At 41.2% G+C, this 17,520-nt stretch overlaps 1 protein-coding gene across 4 annotated transcripts; it reads left to right on the forward strand.

The window, feature by feature from the left end:
• The first annotated feature begins 84 nt into the window (after positions 1 to 84).
• Positions 85 to 17,056, forward strand: PEX2 (peroxisomal biogenesis factor 2). Of its 4 annotated transcripts, XM_067712020.1 has the most exons (4): positions 105 to 586; positions 2,885 to 2,915; positions 14,696 to 14,789; positions 14,950 to 17,056. In XM_067712020.1, exons 3-4 carry the CDS (start codon positions 14,714 to 14,716, stop codon positions 15,882 to 15,884), a joined length of 1,011 nt encoding a protein of 336 aa, XP_067568121.1. In that variant the 5' UTR covers positions 105 to 586; positions 2,885 to 2,915; positions 14,696 to 14,713; the 3' UTR covers positions 15,885 to 17,056. The 4 variants fall into 4 exon arrangements, with proteins under 4 accessions (XP_067568123.1, XP_067568121.1, XP_067568120.1 ...); XM_067712022.1 differs by lacking the exon at positions 14,696 to 14,789 and having other exon boundaries at positions 85 to 586; XM_067712019.1 differs by lacking the exon at positions 2,885 to 2,915 and having other exon boundaries at positions 107 to 586.
• Positions 17,057 to 17,520: the final 464 nt, after the last annotated feature.

The raw sequence follows: 17,520 nt of genomic DNA on the forward strand, positions 1-17,520 counted from the left end.
GCCCCAGCTCGGACGCTGCCGCGCTAGCCGGAGTCTCCCTTCCCAATGGAGCTATCCCGCAGTAGGCCCTCCACCCGGGGCAAGCGAAGAGCCCCCGAGACGCGGAGGCGCCCCGCCGCCACTCGGCGGCGCTTGTCCGGAGGCCAGCTGCCGGCGCCCGAGGGCAGGGAAAGCCTTGCTTTCGAGAGCCCCTGCTTCCCAGCGACCCCTGACACCGAGGCCTCTCCACGCGCGACCCCCCCGCGTTCGCCACTCTCCTGCCAATAAGATACGGATTTCCTCCACTGCCAGCCGACCAATCACCGCGCGCGGATGTCCTCTTCGGCCCTTCGGCTCTTCGGCTCTTCGGCTCTTCGGCCCTTCGGCCTTCGGCACATGGACATTCGCTGTTCCGCGGCGCGCTAAAGCGTGGTTCTCGTTGGTTTAGTTTCCCCTTTTTTTCAGGCACTTCCGGGTGCTGCGTCACTACGTAAACCCGCGAGTTCCGGAAGCTTGGAGAGCCCAGGTTCTGCTAGGAAAAGCCAAGCTTCCCAAAGAATGTTTCAGGAACAGTTTCTTGGAGCGGGGCGTTTCGCAGACTCCTAAGGTCAGTGTCGCCCGAGAGAGCCGGAGTGCGGACCTGAGGTCTTGCTTACAGCTGGGAGGGCGTGGAGTTTCACGACCTTGTAATTGTCGCCTTTTACTTGTTTCCCTGTTGTATTGTCTTCCTGGAAGAGGCAGTCACAATCTGATTTGGGGAAAGGCAGTGAGACAAACGTAAACTCCTAAAAATAGTCTTAGGATCGCACCATTAAAAAGAAAAAAAGAAACACAGCTAGACTTGAGCTCCTTTGCATTCTGCGAAGTGACTTTCTAGACACGCACTTGGAAATCTTTTCCCCGCACTTGGCGGTGGTGAGATTTAACTGTTACGAACGGCTTAAGAATTATTCAGGGTCAAAACTTTAATATCTGATGGTTCATGTAAAATGTTATGTTTGGTACCAAAAAAGTTGAGTATGCTTAAGTTTCCAACATTTCTGAAAGACTATGAACTCAAAAGCAGTTTTAATTTTCTTGGGGAGAAAAAGTTATTGAGAATTTTCTTAGAAAATTGCTTGCGATGAGCGTGTTATGTTTAACATTGATTTCTGGTAAGAGATAGAATGTAAAAATCATTGTTCTTCTGAGGCCTTTAATTAAAACTCATTGTTTGTTTACTTATTTCTTTAGGTCCCATTTTCCAAAAATACTACATTTAGTGAAAGGGCTGTTCACAGAATCAGACCAAGTTGTTGACCGTTCACAACACGTCTGTATTCTATGATGTCCCTGGAACACTATATACCTGGACAGTTTCAAGCAATTACAGGGAGGCTGAGGTTCCATCCACACCACAGTTTGTCGTCTAAATACCTTCCCATGATGAGTTACCTTTAGTTAAGCCTGAACAGAATAATCTTGGGATGGCTGACGCTTCCTTTTTCTTTTTCACTTTATCTTCTTCCTGATCTTGCCCATATTATCCATTACTTGTATCCAGAAAGATTAGAGTTGAATGGTTTTGGGCCATAAAGAGATTTGGAAGAAAAGAGAGAGTGGAATTAGGAATTATTTACAAGTTAAAAGGAGAACCCCTTATTTTTTTCCTTAGGAAAAAAAAAAAGGAAAGAAAATAGAAGTAACAGGACATAGTAGAGAACATGCTAGACTAAATCAAGAGAATTGAGTTCAACTCCTGACCAGGTCTACCTCTTAGCCTTATTCTCCTCATTTTTAGAAATTAGGAGTAGCACCTCAATCTGTGATTTTAAAACTGTTCCATAGGAGGACTTCTGTAGAAATTTACTGGAGCCATGCAGAGGAGAGATGAAACAAGCAGACCCTCAGCAGTATTTTACAAGAACAGCTATTTTTTCTGTTCTGCTTGAAAAACTGGGATCCCGTTAGGAAGATTAAATTCATATTTTAGACTAGATGATCTGTTTCCTTCTAGCATTAAAATTTTGTTTCTTTGGTTAATTTTTCATTTGTATTCAAGGTGCATTCCTTTGATTATTACAGTTTTTTAAACAATAAAGTGTATATGTTCACAGTTAATTCATTACCAAAAGCCACAAACGTGTCTATATTCAACCTTATTTAATAGATACAAATTTTAAGTTTCTTTCTTTTTGATCAGAGTCGTACTTCCTTTTCTCTTTTCCCCCTACTTTTTAAAATTTTAGCCATAAAATTTTTGCTTATATTTGAAGCTCATAGTAGTCTTTGCAATAGGGAAGGCAGATGTTTTCCATTTTCCATTTTTGGTAGCTGAACCATAAAGATGTTAGCAGTGTTACCTAACCTCACGTTACTAGTAAATTTCCAAGGCCTGGCCCCATGTTTTCCTCACAGCATCAAGTATATTTTAAGTTTCTTTGCCTCTTGCACTCCACCATGCTCCGGTTCCTCTAGCAAGGAAAAGGTATGCAGTATGCACAATCTTTATTTCTGGACGAAAGTTCTGCTCTGAATCACTGCCTCTTTTTTTTTTTTTTTTTTCCCTCCCTTGATTATCTGGGTTGGACAACCTAGAAGCAAATTGGACTTTCTCTTTTTTCTCTTCACTGTGAAATGACAGCAGTTTCTAAACATTCCATGTTCCTCCTCAGTTCCTTTGGAAGGTGGAAGAAACCTCAGGAGGAAAGCCCCAAACTGCCCGCACTTGCCCCGCATCTGTAATCCTGGCACTGCAAGTGCCATCGCTGTGATTTCTGGATGTGGACGTGGAAGCAGGGAAGAGGATGTCTAGCACCCTCTGTACTTCCCATTGTGGGCTGTTAACTTCCCAACCTTTTCCCACCTTGGAATCAAAATGCCCTTTTCTACATTGCTTTTTATCTTGTTTCATTTTATTTTCCAGAACTCTTCCTTCTTACCTGCCTGTCAATAAGGTGAGATAAAATTTCATCCCAGTTTTCTTTTCTTTCTTCTTATTATAAAAACATGAAAACCAAGAGCTCTGGAGTAATTCTGTTTGATTATGTATACCCATTCCTTTACAGTGTCAGGCAGGTGAGTTGGCATTGCCTCTACCTTGTGTATGGTGTATGTTCATAATAGTTAAATGAATGTTTGCACCTCCTTTTTTCACCCCCGTATTCCTTTGGTTCAGATTTGATATTGAGTCTCTTTGAATGGTTCTCTGACCACACGGAAAGACAGGGAAAGTAGATGAGGTGCATCCCAGGCAACTCGGGCAGCTTTACCAGATTCCTTGAATTTCTTCCTGTCTACGGTCCTGAGAGCTTGACTGGCAGGCTGGTGTTCAGAAAGGTCATGAGGGAAAAATTCTGTTTTGAGCTCTGTGGGATTGAATTTGATCCAGGCTTACCAAATACTCATACTACTAACTTCCTTTTGTGTGTTCCACCATTTCTCTAGTGTTTACCAGAGATTTACTAAGCACCAGCTTGACCTTAAACAGGTTGTCAGTCTTCTCTTAATTTTTTACTTCTTAAAATGGGCTTAATATTTACTGTGTTATGAGGATTAAATGAGGTAAAGAACTGTAAAGAAAATGTCTAGTGCCTCATACATAGTATGTATCCCATGGTACTTCCTCCTTTTCCATTGCTAATACCTCTGTTCCTTCATGGCTCTTCTCACATTCTCTCAAGTGCCATAAAATGTGCAATTAAACCTGTGTTCCAATAATCTTAAAGTCAGTTAGAATTCTCTTCTTAGGCAATTATATCCTCAGGGTTTTTTCCAGATTTATAGAGTACTTAAAGATCTATTTGCTCTGTAAGTTTCATGTAGTTGCTGTTTGTTCATCCTTGGATTGCAATTTTTGCTGTAGTTCATGCCTGCAATCTTCATCTCTTAGTACTTAGCCACTTAAAATAGCCCCATCTGCATGTCCTGCAGTGCCATACTGAAGTGTTTATGTTCATCTTTTAGGTCCATCATCACCTTGTCCATAGAGGATGATGGTACAGAGCATGGCCCCACCACTTCTGCCTGTGTGATTTTCATACAAGCCAGCTCATCTCGCTGTGCCTCAGTTTCCTTGATTTAAAACGCAAATACTGAAAGAACCTCTTTCATAATATTGTAAGGATTAAATGATTTAATATTTAATTTTGCAAAGGACACTTAGCTGTGGTCGTTGCTTATTAGCACTTCATAACCAGAAAGTAAGTGGTACAGGTTTACTGCAGTTGTAAACTCACAGATTGGTTGGGTTTCTCTTCCATCAGGCTTCGCTACTTTTTTCCACGAGTATTGAGTCTGTCTCATGGGTACCACCGTTCTGATTTCTCCGCTTTCTCTAGCCTTTTCCAAACTCATGTTCGACATGAACCATTTCTGCAGTTGGAAATGACTGTTCTTTTATTTTTTTCTCTTCCTCTTCCAAGGTTTCCTAAAATCCTATAAGGATTCTAGAGAGGTAGACTTTTTACAGTGCTTTTTTTTTTTTTTTTTTTTTTTAACTGCTAAAGAGCACAATGTGGTAAAATTACTTGCCCAGAGTCACACAGCCTGTTGGTAAACCTGGGCTAGAATACAGAACTAATCAGAAGCAGTTTAACTCCCCTCACCCACATTCACTCAGACATCTGCTCTTTATTTCCACAATGTGCTTTCTTTCTCAAAGACTCAGAAGTATCAACTTTCTGAAAGAAAAGATGATGAGTGCCGTGCTGTCTTCTTAAAAATGTATTTGTGAAGTGAGGCCGAAGTAATGGGCAATTCTGTTCTCAGGTTTAAAAAAAAGTATTTTGTGTTACTTGTAGATACTTGAGTAAATAACCATAAGTGAAATAGGTAAGGTGCTCAATTGTGTACGACTAATTATAGTCTTGAAGACTGTAGTCTTTGAGTTGAATTCCCAACTGTCTCCAAATAAAAAGAGTATTTCCCCTCTAATAGGGCAAGTTACTTATCATTGTTCGTCTTTTTGAGAAATGTATACTATTTGGAACTTTATCCTTCCAGATATATTTTAAAGACATTTTGTTGCGTACCCACTAGCACCCCCAAAAAGAAAAATTCTATTTGGAAATTGATGAGGATTGCATTTAAGTTAAGAGTAATTCAGAGATCTAGTGTCCATAAGGGAATTTTCAAATTCTGCATGTCTTGTCTGTATCCAAATGAGAACAATTGGGATTTGTATCATCAGATATCTGTAAACTATTGAGACTTAGTTCATATTTGATGAAAGAGAGGAACAAAAGAGCAGTGACAAGTCATTTAGCAAGCCTGTGGCAGAAGTGGGATTTGAACTTACAGTTGTTGATTTCTAGGCCTGTTCACAGTGCCAGAGGTCACTGTGTTCTAATGGGTCCCAGCCATAGCTTTTTCTCTTTTGCTCATGTTTGAAATGTGTTCTGGGAATCAGTGTCCTGTTAAATCTCTCTTTGATGCATGTCCCATTTATTAGTATTGATTTCAATACAATGGACAGTAAATCTATCTGACTACACAAAGGAAATAAAATAGTAGGGTATAGGTTCAAAGCTTAAGATCTCGGGTTATAGAACTTTTTTCATATAACCTCCTAATATGAAATGCTGATTAAATTTTTTTTTTTAAAACCTAAAAGGCAAAAATGGTCTCTTCCATTTTGATTACTAGAACCTTTAGGATAGTGTGGTAGCAACATTGTTATACTAAAAATTAGTTGATTATTGTGGATCTAGAAAAGGATAGTCTGGCAGGGAGCGGGGGTGCATATGGATGGGTTTGAAACCTTAGCGATTACGTGGGAATCACATGTTTCTGCTGACAAAGTTTACAGGACTGTAAATTTAAGTGTAAAATTTTTGTCGGCAGTATGCATTGACAAACATGCCTAATGGTAATACATCTAGTACTGAGCATCTCGGAACAGGTCAATAATAATGTGTATATTGATAGCAGTAATGTAGGAGATGTTACTTGGTATTATAGGTAAAAATCCATGTTATCCCCTTAATCATAATTACATTAATATTGACAGGCCCTTGACAATACCCACATTATTATTGATAGATTTCTGTCAATAGCATATTTTTAAATAAAATATATTCATTCATAATTTGTACTATACTCAATAAAAGCTCTGGAATACATCCTGAAAAATGCTGCTTCCCTCTTTAGTGAGATACAGTCATTTGTTTTGGTTTTGGAATGCAATATAGATGACAGAGTTTTATTTGGGGAATGAAAAGCTTAAAAAGAAAGCCTGAGTTATTTAAGGGATAAGGTTATATATCGCTGCTCTTAGTAAACGAATTTTCAGTTGTTTTTTTCTCTGTGAAAGAAAAGCAGTGTGACCTGTCTAGTGATAAAATACCAGCAGGAGACCTTTTTAATAGTTTTTAGTGCTAGATCATTTTGTCTTAAACATATTTATGTGACAAGTTAATGACACTAACCCTCATAGGTGCTATACTTTTTATCTGGTCTTGATTTTTGCCTTAAGCCTCTTTTTCACATATCCTTAACATAGCATCCTTCACTAAACACTAATTTATTTAGTGCCAATTATGCTTCTAATTAATTATTGTATAAGTCTCTTTGCATGGCCGTACATGTTTCCCCCTGGGTTAACTTTTTAGAATCTTAACTTAGTATAGTTTGGGAAATGGGGAGTGGGGAGGAAGAGGTTGATAGGATTGTGTATTAAAAGAATGAGATTTCACGGCAGAGTAGGAAAAAGCATCACCTGATTTTGGCCTTCTGGAAAAATCAATTTGAATTAAATCTGATGGTGTTTGTTTCAATTCAAAACAATCCCAACTTTTTTGAAAAAAGATTAGCTTGTATTTTTTTTAACTATTCAAGTTTGAGCCTACTTTTGTGAAATTAGATGCTAACCTACAAGAACCAATAATATGGGATTTTTAATACTTAAACTCTTGAAGGTAGAAGTAGACTGACCAATAGTTGGGTGTGGTTAGCGATCAATGTAACAGTCAGGAAAGCATTGGTTTACCAGAAGAGTTGGGGATTTTTGATTAAAAAATGTGAGGACACTGTAATCTTTTTTATTTTCATAGTTGTCAGTGAAGCAAGTTAAATTACTATGACTTGTTCAGAAAGTTATTAATAAGCACCTTAGTTAAGGCCCTTGAAAGGTTGCAGAAGTCCTGTAACTGGGGCTTCCTTGGTGGCGCAGTGGTTGAGAGTCCGCCTGCCGATGCAGGGAATACGGGTTCGTGCCCCGGTCCGGGAAGATCCCACATGCTGTGGAGTGGCTGGGCCCATGAGCCATGGCCGCTGGGCCGCTGAGCCTGCGCTCCGCAACGGGAGGGGCCACAACAGTGAGAGGCCTGTGTACCGCACAAAAAGAAAAAAAAAAAAAAAAAAAAAAGTCCTGTAACTGGTCTTCCAGAATTGCAGTTTTCCTTTTCTTCAACTTCTTGAACTCCACCATCAGATTAATCTTTTAAAATTTATATCCTGTTATGTCTCTTCTCTTCAGTGATTACTCATGGCTACAAAATCAATGCAATTTCCTTAAAACAGGGTCTTTTTGCAGGGTGTTGACTCTTCAGCCAGTCTCTCCTGCCAAGCCCTTAAGCTCTGGTCACAGCAGGCGACTTTTTTCTTTATTTCCTAACAAGTGCAAAGACATTGATGGGAATTAAATAACGAAGGACGCAGCTCCTATTGGAACCCATCCCTGTGTTTCCCAGATAGACCATGGCCAGTGTCAGTGCTTGCATATTTCTGGATGTTGCACAACATTATATGCAATTTTTCTCTTTTCTGCCCTGGGGAGTTTTGTGACCCTTTATAGTGTTTTCCTATTTTGAGATCCATTCTTTGCTTCAGAGATCAATGGCTAGTCTTGATTACCATAGCATCCTATTTCTTTAGAAATGCTTGACTAAAAAGAAGTTAACTGAGACTTAACTATTTGGACCGAATCTCTGGTACCTAGGAAACCCAGCATTTTGTCGGCACTCCATAAATATTGGTTAAATTGAGTAGCCATTTGTCAGAGAATTCGAATTCACTGAAACACCAACTTCTTACATTAGACTGAGAATAACTTTATGTGATTTTAAGGCACTTGTGGCATTTTTCTGTGCTCTATACCCATTATGGGCAAATATTATTGTATGACAGTGGAAGGAAGAAGTTCTATAATCAGATGAATGGAACTTCTAGTTATTTCGATTTCATCAGTTTCTTCTGCTCTTGAGCACTGCCCTTCTCTAAAGCCAGTATTCTAGAATAACTGACCTGCCAGAAGGCAGCGGGGGGCAGGGGGGGAGGAACTGAATGGGGTGTGTTGGTGAGGAACCAAGGCTGGACGCCCGTCTTGGACTGCCTGTATCAGGCCCTGTTCAGCGAAGCACCGTAGAGTCAGGTGCTATCGGTGTGCATTCTGGAGGTTTCTCTGCTTCCGGATCAACAGGCACAGCCACGTGGATGCAGGTGAAACAGCCCAGAGAGCAGGTCATGCTGGCACCCACCCCCGTTCTCTCGGGATTCCCACCCCAACATCTCCTCTCAGATAAGATGCAAGTGAAGGGTGTGATGAGTTCCACTGGACCATGTCTCTCCCCTTCCCGTCCGGCCCCCACACATGCCCACATCAAGGTGCCATCACGTTCACTGTGTAGCTGCCCCAATTATGTTTTAATGGTGTAGTCAGTATTTCCTGGGGAAAAAAACATTCTTTTACCACAGGTCGACTGAGGTATTAGATGAGTAATAATGAAGATTTCAGTCTTTTCAGATGAGATTTGGTAAAATCCACCGAGTCTTTTTCTTCTTATGCTCATCCCTAACCAAAGTAGCAATAGTACAATAACAATACTGCTTTCCCGTTTCCAAACCACTTTCATAACATTATCTGCTTTAATCTCACCAGCATTGTCAGGTAGTGGTTCATTTCCAACTTCTAGAAGAATCTGATGCTAATGACTTTTTTAAGATTACATAGCAACTAAATGACCAAGCTGGAACTTGAGTCCAAGTCCATCTGATTTTAAATCTGGTCTTTCTACTCTGTCACAGTTGCCAGACAAGAATATAGAGCAATAGGAAGGCTATTCTACTTTAACAAACTATGGTGCATAATGGACAGTGTCTGTTCTATGTTTACAATTAAAAGAAGTCACAAAAATGACTAAAATGTTGGAAACTAAAATCTAAAACAAAAAAAACAGAGAAACAAATTATTTATCTGGAAGAGCAAAGGCCAAAGAGTAGTTAATAATAGTCTTCTGCTCTAGTAAAGAGTCTTCTGTGGGGAGGAGATCGGGCCCAGCTGTTCTTAATCTACCCCGAGGCCAGGCCTGGGGCGAAGAAAAGGAAAGAAAAAAAAAATGTTAAACTGTAACAGAAGGGATAAGAAAGAATTTTTTTGATAATAAGGATTGTTAGATACTGGATTGGTTAGAGAGTGTGTTAAGTCTTCTTTTCTGGCAGCCATTAAAAATTCCTGTCTTTACTAAATGTCCGTCAGTATGATTCCTCCAGAAATGAGGGAGTTGAAATAGATGATTCCTCTGAGAAGCCACTCTCTCTGAGCAGTTTCTCCCTACATACAAGTAAGGGACCTGAGAAGAGATAGGTCCCCTCAACCTCCAGTTCATCTGTTCTCAGCAATGTTCAGTCAGTACAGATTCACTACCAAACTACTCATTCCACTGCATATGGGATCAGCAAATCTTTACTAAGCAACTACTGTGTGCCTGTCTTTGTGGTAAATTCTATAAGATTACTAAGAACTGATTGTGACTCTAATATCTGAAGATACATAAATTGGCACAACTGGTGCTCTAACACAAGCCATCCTTCTCATCTGACCCTCAACTGAGAAGAATAGCAATCCATCCAGTTTAAGTTGGGGGCAGGGAAGGGGTGAGGGGAGGGGACTTGTAGTGTTGGACTTGATATCGATGTCCAGTATGATCCGAGCTTTTTCAGGAGTACTTTTACAAATAAGAGAATTTCCCCTATCTTGCTGACCACAGAATACGAAACCTGGGGAAGACGCCGAGTTGTTGATACTGTTACAGTAGAAGAGTTGCATATACCGTATTCCCACCTATCCTGAAGGATTTATAGAATTTTGCATGAGGAAAACTGAGTTAGGTATCAAAGTCACTTTGTGGGTGGCAAGCACTTTGAGAAGCAAGTATGAGGCACTTTCCCTTAACTAGTTTATGGTCAAGTTAGGGAGAGAAGATGTATTCACACTACTGAAATCACAGTACAAAGAGTTGAGGGCTCAAGCATGTGACACGGACAATTGTTGTCAGAGTTAAAAATGCTGACAGTGGGAGTTGGAGGTAATTATGAAGGTTTCGTGGAAAATGTTGTAACTGGGTTGGAATGTGAAGGGCAGATGGTTGAGGGCGGTAGGAGGAGTTGCTGGGGAAGGTAAGTGTTTTAGGTACATGAGAAAAGGTACAAAGGCAGGACCGAAGGATAGTCTGCAATTAAAGGTTCTTTGGTGAATAACGGGTTATATGGTTACAGAGATGGAGACAGAATTGAGTTAGGTTAGGTCTAAGAAGTTTGTACTTTATCCCAGGGGCTATAATGAGGTAAAAAAGACATGATTTGGTAAATAAGAATAAGTAACTTTATAGAGTTTGGTTTGCTTATGAGGTTTTTCAAATAGTGTTTTAGTTTTTTCTTTTCTTAATTACATAAATGTTATGTTAATTAGAGAAGATTTGTAAACTGCAGAAGAAAGTGAGAAAAATAATCACTGATGATTTTTTACATAAATTTTGGGATTCTTTTCTATTGAGATAGTTTTAAGATTTATGGAGTGTCTTTGAGAACCTTGCAATACCATCTACCTTCGCTAATGCCTGACTTGTCCATCACCTTGCCTGCTTCCCTTGTGCAGACCTTGGTGGGAGTCTTTAAAGTGAGAGCCAGGACAAGACTTTATCTTTGCATCCCAGGCATCTGGCAGGGCTAGGATGTATTGATGTTCATAGAAATTGTGGAATCTGTGAATGGTCTCAGTCTCACAAGGACTACTTAATAGCAGAAAGAGAAAGCCTGAATCAGTGAAGATTTGTAAGAACCTCTGTAGATCTAGGAATGAAAACCAAGCAGAAATGAGTGGGAAGACCAGCATGCAGCATTGAGCTGTATGGGTGATAGATATGACCACAAAATTATGAATTCAGCTTGGAAATGGACTAGCCCAGTAATTTGCAACATCACCTGGGAACTTGCTAGAAATGCAAATTCTTGGCTCCCACTCCAGGCCTACTGAATCAGAAAATCTGGAACCGAGGGACGCAATCTAACAAGGCCTCCGCATGTTGAGTGCCGAGGTTTGAAGAGCGCTAGACTAGAAGCACAGAGAGAGACTACAGGAGTGTGATGCGAAGACCCCAGCAGAGAAAGATTGAAAGGCCAAAGGTTTGTGTTAGCAGTGAACGTAACCCATGAAATGCCACAGTAGCTGGAGTAGGAAACCATGAGAATAAGATGATGTTGTTACAAAGAAAGTCGAATGTGCTGTAAATGGACAAGATCTACCTATCTTTAGACCACTGCCTTCCTGATCGTAGCATTTAAATAGATCAAGTAAATTTAAAATAGATCGGTCCCATGAAAGGGGGCTCACACTCAAAATCTCCACCCAGATTTTCTCTGTCATATCCCCATAACTGCTTACTGAGCTTTTCCACTTAGCTGTCTCACAGGAGCCTCAGATCTCTAAAACTACACAGATTTATTATCTTTCCCTTCAAATCTATATCTCTGCATGTGTTTCCTATTTCAGAGAATTGGACTACCATCCACTTCATTACTCAAGTCAGTTATTCTTGGCTTACTTCTCACTAAGTCATGTCCATTCTTCCACCTCCAAGCTTTCAAAGGTACCTGCTTTTCTCCATCCCCATTGATACCTTTCTAATTTAGACCATCATTAGTTTCTCAGTAAATCATGTTAACAGTCATCTTAATTGGTCTCTCTGCCTCCAGTCTTTCAGCCTCTGATCCATTCTCCATGTGGCCAGAACAAGCTGTCTAAAATGCAATGATTAGTTCTTTGCTTACAGCCATTCAGTGGCTCCCTCATTACCTTCTTGATAAAATGCAGCCTTCTCAACCCGGCTTTTAGAGCCTTTAGCTTCCGTCTTTTGCTTTCCTTTCCAGCCTGATCTTTTGTCCTGACCCCTCCTGTCCTTGGCATCTAGCGTTCCCTCTGTTGGAGTGGTTTTCTTACCTTCTTGTATCTGCCTGACACTGCTGATCCTTCAGGTAGCTGCAGAGATCTTGCCTCCCCCCAAAGCCTTCTTGGGCCTTCTGAGGTCTAGGTGCAAGCAAAATGTTCTGAAGTTCCCCTTGCACATCACCTATCACACCTTATTGTAATTGCCTGAGTGTTATTTTGTGCAGCACACTCTTCCTTTCCCCCTCCTCCCACTCACTAGATTATAATCTCTGCAAGGGTTGAGACTGTCTGTTCTCCCATTTTATCACTGGCTCTGACACATTCATTGGGAAACAGCAGATGCACAAGAAACATGTTGAAAGAAGTAGTAATCAACAGTCTGGATATGGTAACTTGAAATAGTTTTAAAGGTTTTTGGATGGGAATTTGTATTTTCTACCCTTCACCCACCCTAGACTTTTGTGTTCACTACTCCACTCATCTAGTATTTGCAGGAGGCGGTCTGTGTATCAGGCACTGCGCTAGTTGCTAAGATTCAGCTGTGACAAGACTGAATCTTCGCAACAGGGCTTATCCTCTAGTGGAGGAAATAGTTCAAAAGTAGTTTACGGGGCTTCCCTGGTGGTGCAGTGGTTGAGAGTCCGCCTGCCGATGCAGGGGACACAGGTTCATGCCCCGGTCCGGGAAGATCCCACATGCCACGGAGCAGCTGGGCCCGTGAGCCAATGGCCACTGAGCCTGTGCATCCGGAGCCTGTGCTCCACAACGGGAGAGGCCACAACAGTGAGAGACCCACGTACAGGAAAAAAAAAAAAAAAAAAAGTTTTTTTTTACGAACAGTAAATACATAAAGGCCAAGAAAGAGGAAGGACAGGGTGCTAAAGGAACAGCTAGAGAGGCAGGTAACTCATATTTGGAGGGTCAGAAAGAAGTGGTCCCTAAGCTAGTACTTAAAAACTTAGTCTCATGTGAGTTTTTCAGTTAAAGAATGGGAACAGACTGTTCCAGGTGATGGGAACAGACAGCAAATGTCCACTAGCGAACAAGAGAGGGGGCCACTTTGTGACTAGAGGTTGAAGCATTAGGAAGGAAAGCAGCCTGGGGGTAGGTTTAGGGAGGCTTGTGTTTTAGAAGGATTGCCGTGTGGGAAATGCACTGAAGGACGCAAAAGGTAAGATAGACCAATTAGATGTCATCCAGCGGGGAGCTGAGAGCAGCCAGAATGAGGAAAAGGCTGGGAGGGGATAGAGTCGTGAATGGATTAGAAAAACAGAGAAGAAAGGGCACTCTGTCCTAATCCCCTTCTTTCTTTCCTGTAGCTCCTGGCTAGTGTGAGGCAAGGATTGCACAGAACTTGCAGCCAAAATCCGCACTGTTGTAGCTTATAGGCTGCCAAGTCAAGTCTTGAGGGAGCTGCAGGAAGGGGGAAAAAGTTGAGATCACCCACCCTATTTATCAGTGAGAAGCATTCCTGTCATGGATCTGGTTTGAGAAGAAAACAGCACTAAACCACCTATTATTTAGTAGTTATTTTTGTTTGTTTTTGTATAATTTTGTAAAAAATTATAATAGAATTTGAAAGAACTTTAGAGGTCATTTTGTCTCCGGTCCTTAGTTTTGTAAGTGAAGAAACCAAAGCAGAGGCATGGTGAAATGACTTGACCAAGGTCACAATTGCTGCACAGTTGGTGAGAGTGAACTTCACGGGGATCCCTGCCTCCATCTGTAGCTCAGTGTTCCCTTAGTGCCTCGGGCCTTGCAAAGGCCTTTTGACGGCCCAGAGATCGTGATCCAGCTCTGTGTGTTGAGGGCCTGTTTTAGAAACTAAATTTAAAGAGATTTCTTGTCATATATTGGATTTTCCAGTTCATTAATAAAATGTAAAATACCTAAAGTAAAATGTAGAATCTCTAAACTCCTTAACAACAGTAGCTGCTGGGTGGTTTAATCTCATTGATTTGCACAAAATAGGCATTTAATAAATGCATTTTGAATGAGTCAGTCATACCCAGCTAACCATTAATCAGCTTCTTTCTATTTCATTTTAAAAGATTTTTATCCCTATAGCACCTATTTGTTTCCTTAGTGTTTTTATGAAATGATCTCAGTGTCTATTTTTACATCATAGTTTCTTTTTCTTAGAAAACTGTATGTGCACCTTAATAATGACATTGCTGCATTCATGTTGCTTTGTGCTACTGTTTATTTTCTATGAGTGTGTGCTAGAATAATAAATACTTACTGGTTAATTTTGTTTTCTCCTAACTTCCTTTACAAATGTAAAATGTTCTTGAGACACATTAAATGACTTGTTGAAAATATTCCTTCAGAGTCAGTAGAAGTGCTGGAAATTAAACTGAGGTCTTGACTTACCATCCATTGCAACGTTCCACATAGTTCATCATATTTATTAAGTTCGTGTATTTAATAGGTCATGTTATTATTCAGCCTCATCGCTGTTAGCCTCAGGATTTTATCATCTCCCTTTAAAATATCTGACCCAGGAGGACTACCTAGGGGAAAGTTTGTGGAAAAAAGATGCAACGTGCTAAAACTTGTTATTCCTTTGATTAGGAGGGCCAGAAAAAAAGAATGGAAAGAAAAGATAGGAGAAGAAAGGAAAGAAGAGAGGGAGGAGAGAGAGAGAAGAAAGAGGAAGAAGTTCCAAGTAAGAAGTGACTGTTTACTGTGCTGCTTTGATGCTACTGAAAGCCCATCTCCTCTGTGTCCTGTGTCATTTGTGTGTCACAGTTTTCCAAGTGTAAGTCGAGAAGATAGTACAAGATTGCAACTGTTTGATGATGGTTTCTAATTGTACTTTTTCCTAGAGACCTTTAGAGAAGGCATGGCTTCCAGAGATGAGAATATGAAGCGGACAGACAGAGTGCTAAGAATAAGCCAGTTGGATGCACTTGAACTAAACAAGGCCCTGGAGCAACTCGTTTGGTCCCAGTTTACTCAGTGCTTTCATGGATTTAAGCCAGGGCTGTTAGCCCGCTTTGAACCAGAGGTGAAAGCATTCTTGTGGCTTTTCTTATGGAGATTCACCATCTACTCTAAAAATGCCACCGTGGGACAGTCAGTTTTGAATATTCAGTACAAGAACGATTTTTCCCCAAACCTGAGATACCAGCCACTGAGCAAAAATCAAAAGCTGTGGTATGCCGTCTGTACAATCGGTGGGAAGTGGTTAGAAGAACGATGCTACGATTTGTTTCGAAACCGTCACGTAGCATCCTTCAGGAAAGCCAAGCAGTGCATGAATCTCGTGGTTGGACTTTTGAAGCTGGGCAGGTTGATTAATTTCTTGATTTTCCTCCAAAGGGGCAAGTTCGCAACTTTGACCGAGCGTCTGCTGGGCATCCGTTCTGTGTTTTGCAGGCCCCAAAATGTCCGAGAAGTAGGCTTTGAGTATATGAATAGAGAACTCCTCTGGCACAGCTTTGCCGAGTTTCTGATTTTCCTCTTACCACTTGTCAGTATCCAGAAGTTGAAAGCCAAGCTCTCTTCATGGTGTATCCCTCTGACCAGAGCTCCAAGCAGTGACAGCACGCTGGCCACCAGCGGCAGACAGTGTTCTCTGTGTGGGGAGTGGCCCACCATGCCTCACACCATAGGCTGCGAGCATGTTTTCTGTTACTACTGTGTGAAGAGTAGCTTCTTATTTGATGCGTCCTTTGCTTGTCCTAAGTGCGGCACAGAGGTCCACAGCCTGCAACCACTGAAATCAGGAATCGAGATGACAGAAGTGAATGCCCTTTAGAAGCTAAAATTGTTTCCTCTGAGGAGAACTGTATTTTGTCTAAATCCTTAGCATGAATCATCCTAAGCATACTATTTAGGTATGTCTTATGAGGACATGTGCTTCTCAGCCACTGCCCTCTGTTCCTTTCCAGGCACGACTAAATTCTGCTCACACTGGAAACCACATGATTCTAAACATATGATATAAATGGTAACATATTTTTTTTAATCATTGCATTTAATTTTTAATGTCAAGAATAATGGATAGGGCTTCCCTGGTGGCACAGTGGTTGGGAGTCTGTCTGCCGATGCGGGGAACGCGGGTTCGTGCCCCGGTCTGGGAGGATCCCACGTGCCGTGGAGCGGCTGGGCCCGTGAGCTGTGGCCGCTGAGCCTGCGTGTCCGGAGCCTGTGCTCCACAACGGAAGAGGCCACAACAGTGAGAGGCCCGCGTACCGCAAAAAAAAAAAAAAAAAAAAAAGAATAATGGATAGTTTTTATCAAATGACCACTAAGAATGCTCCTTCATTCTACTACTTCCTGGAAAGAGGTTAGACTCTAAAAATAAAAGATTGTGGTGACTCTGAGATGAGTGGGCATTTATTTTCAGAAATGACACCATAACATCATAAAATGACAATAGTAAGACCTGTTGTTTTAAACTTTCAGATCTGATGTGTCAATTGTAATTTTAAGTTTTTCTCTGAAGCCAGCTTTTAAAGGATTCAGTCAGCTTCGTTCTCAGGCCAAACGACGGCCACCAGAAGCTCAAGACTTCCGTTTTACCAGCTTTCTGATCCCACTGGCCTGAGAGCTTCTTGCCTAATAGTTCTGGCGAAGTCCAGGAGCTCACAGCTATTGGTCAGCCCGAGATTATGTGCACATTCCTAAACCAGGATGGAGAAATACTGCTCCCGATCATTCAAATGTGGGTGACATACCCTCACGAACACCCCATGCACCTAAAGGAGGACAGGAAGCAGTTCACCACAGGTGTTCTTAGGAGAATGGTGGCCACCAGAAAGGGGAAAGCAGTAGATCCCAACTAGAATCTCCCTTTGCCTTCTATATCCCGGAGTCTTTATTTTACCAGTGATCTACTTTGATAAGGACATTATAAGTAAATGGTCGTCTGAGACTGCAGATTTGAAAGGATGAAATAAAGTTAACAAGATTTTGTTCTACCAGCAATTTTGTTATGGTGTTATTTTGATAGCGAATTCTGAGTAGGTGCCCACATTGTCATAATTTTAACATGAAAACACAATACACCTACGCTAACTAACGGTTGTCAATATTATAGGGTTTTCTTCTTCTCTACGGACCCTAATGGCACTTAGTACAATTTTTTTTTCTTTTTTCATTTAACATCTGCCACCGCCACCATCACTAAGTGATAACCCCCCATGAGGTCAGAGACTGTGGCTGTTCTGCTCATCATTGGCTAGCCAGAGGCTGCCTCTGGGTTCCAGTGTACCAAGAGACATCTTGTTAGCCAGTGATGAAACCTAACATCACAGGTTGGGTTCTGCAGAAACAGATGTCGAAAAGGGTTAGAATGTCAATACAAGATAGTGATTAGGGATCCACGCCTGTGAAAGGAAATGGTGAAGAAGCAGGAATAGCAGAGGAAACAACTGTAAGCCAGGCCTGCC

Source organism: Pseudorca crassidens, chromosome 17 (genome assembly GCF_039906515.1).
Source record: "Pseudorca crassidens isolate mPseCra1 chromosome 17, mPseCra1.hap1, whole genome shotgun sequence".
Taxonomy (NCBI): domain Eukaryota; kingdom Metazoa; phylum Chordata; class Mammalia; order Artiodactyla; family Delphinidae; genus Pseudorca; species Pseudorca crassidens.

What these genes read in the sequence shown, in the direction of transcription:
- PEX2 (XM_067712020.1), top strand. Translation starts at nt 14,714, where the DNA reads ATGGAAAGAAAAGATAGGAGAAGAAAGGAAAGAAGAGAGGGAGGAGAG. An exon ending in GAAAGAGGAAGAAGTTCCAA is followed by an intron (nt 14,790 to 14,949) that starts GTAAGAAGTGAC and finishes ACTTTTTCCTAG; the next exon opens with AGACCTTTAGAGAAGGCATG.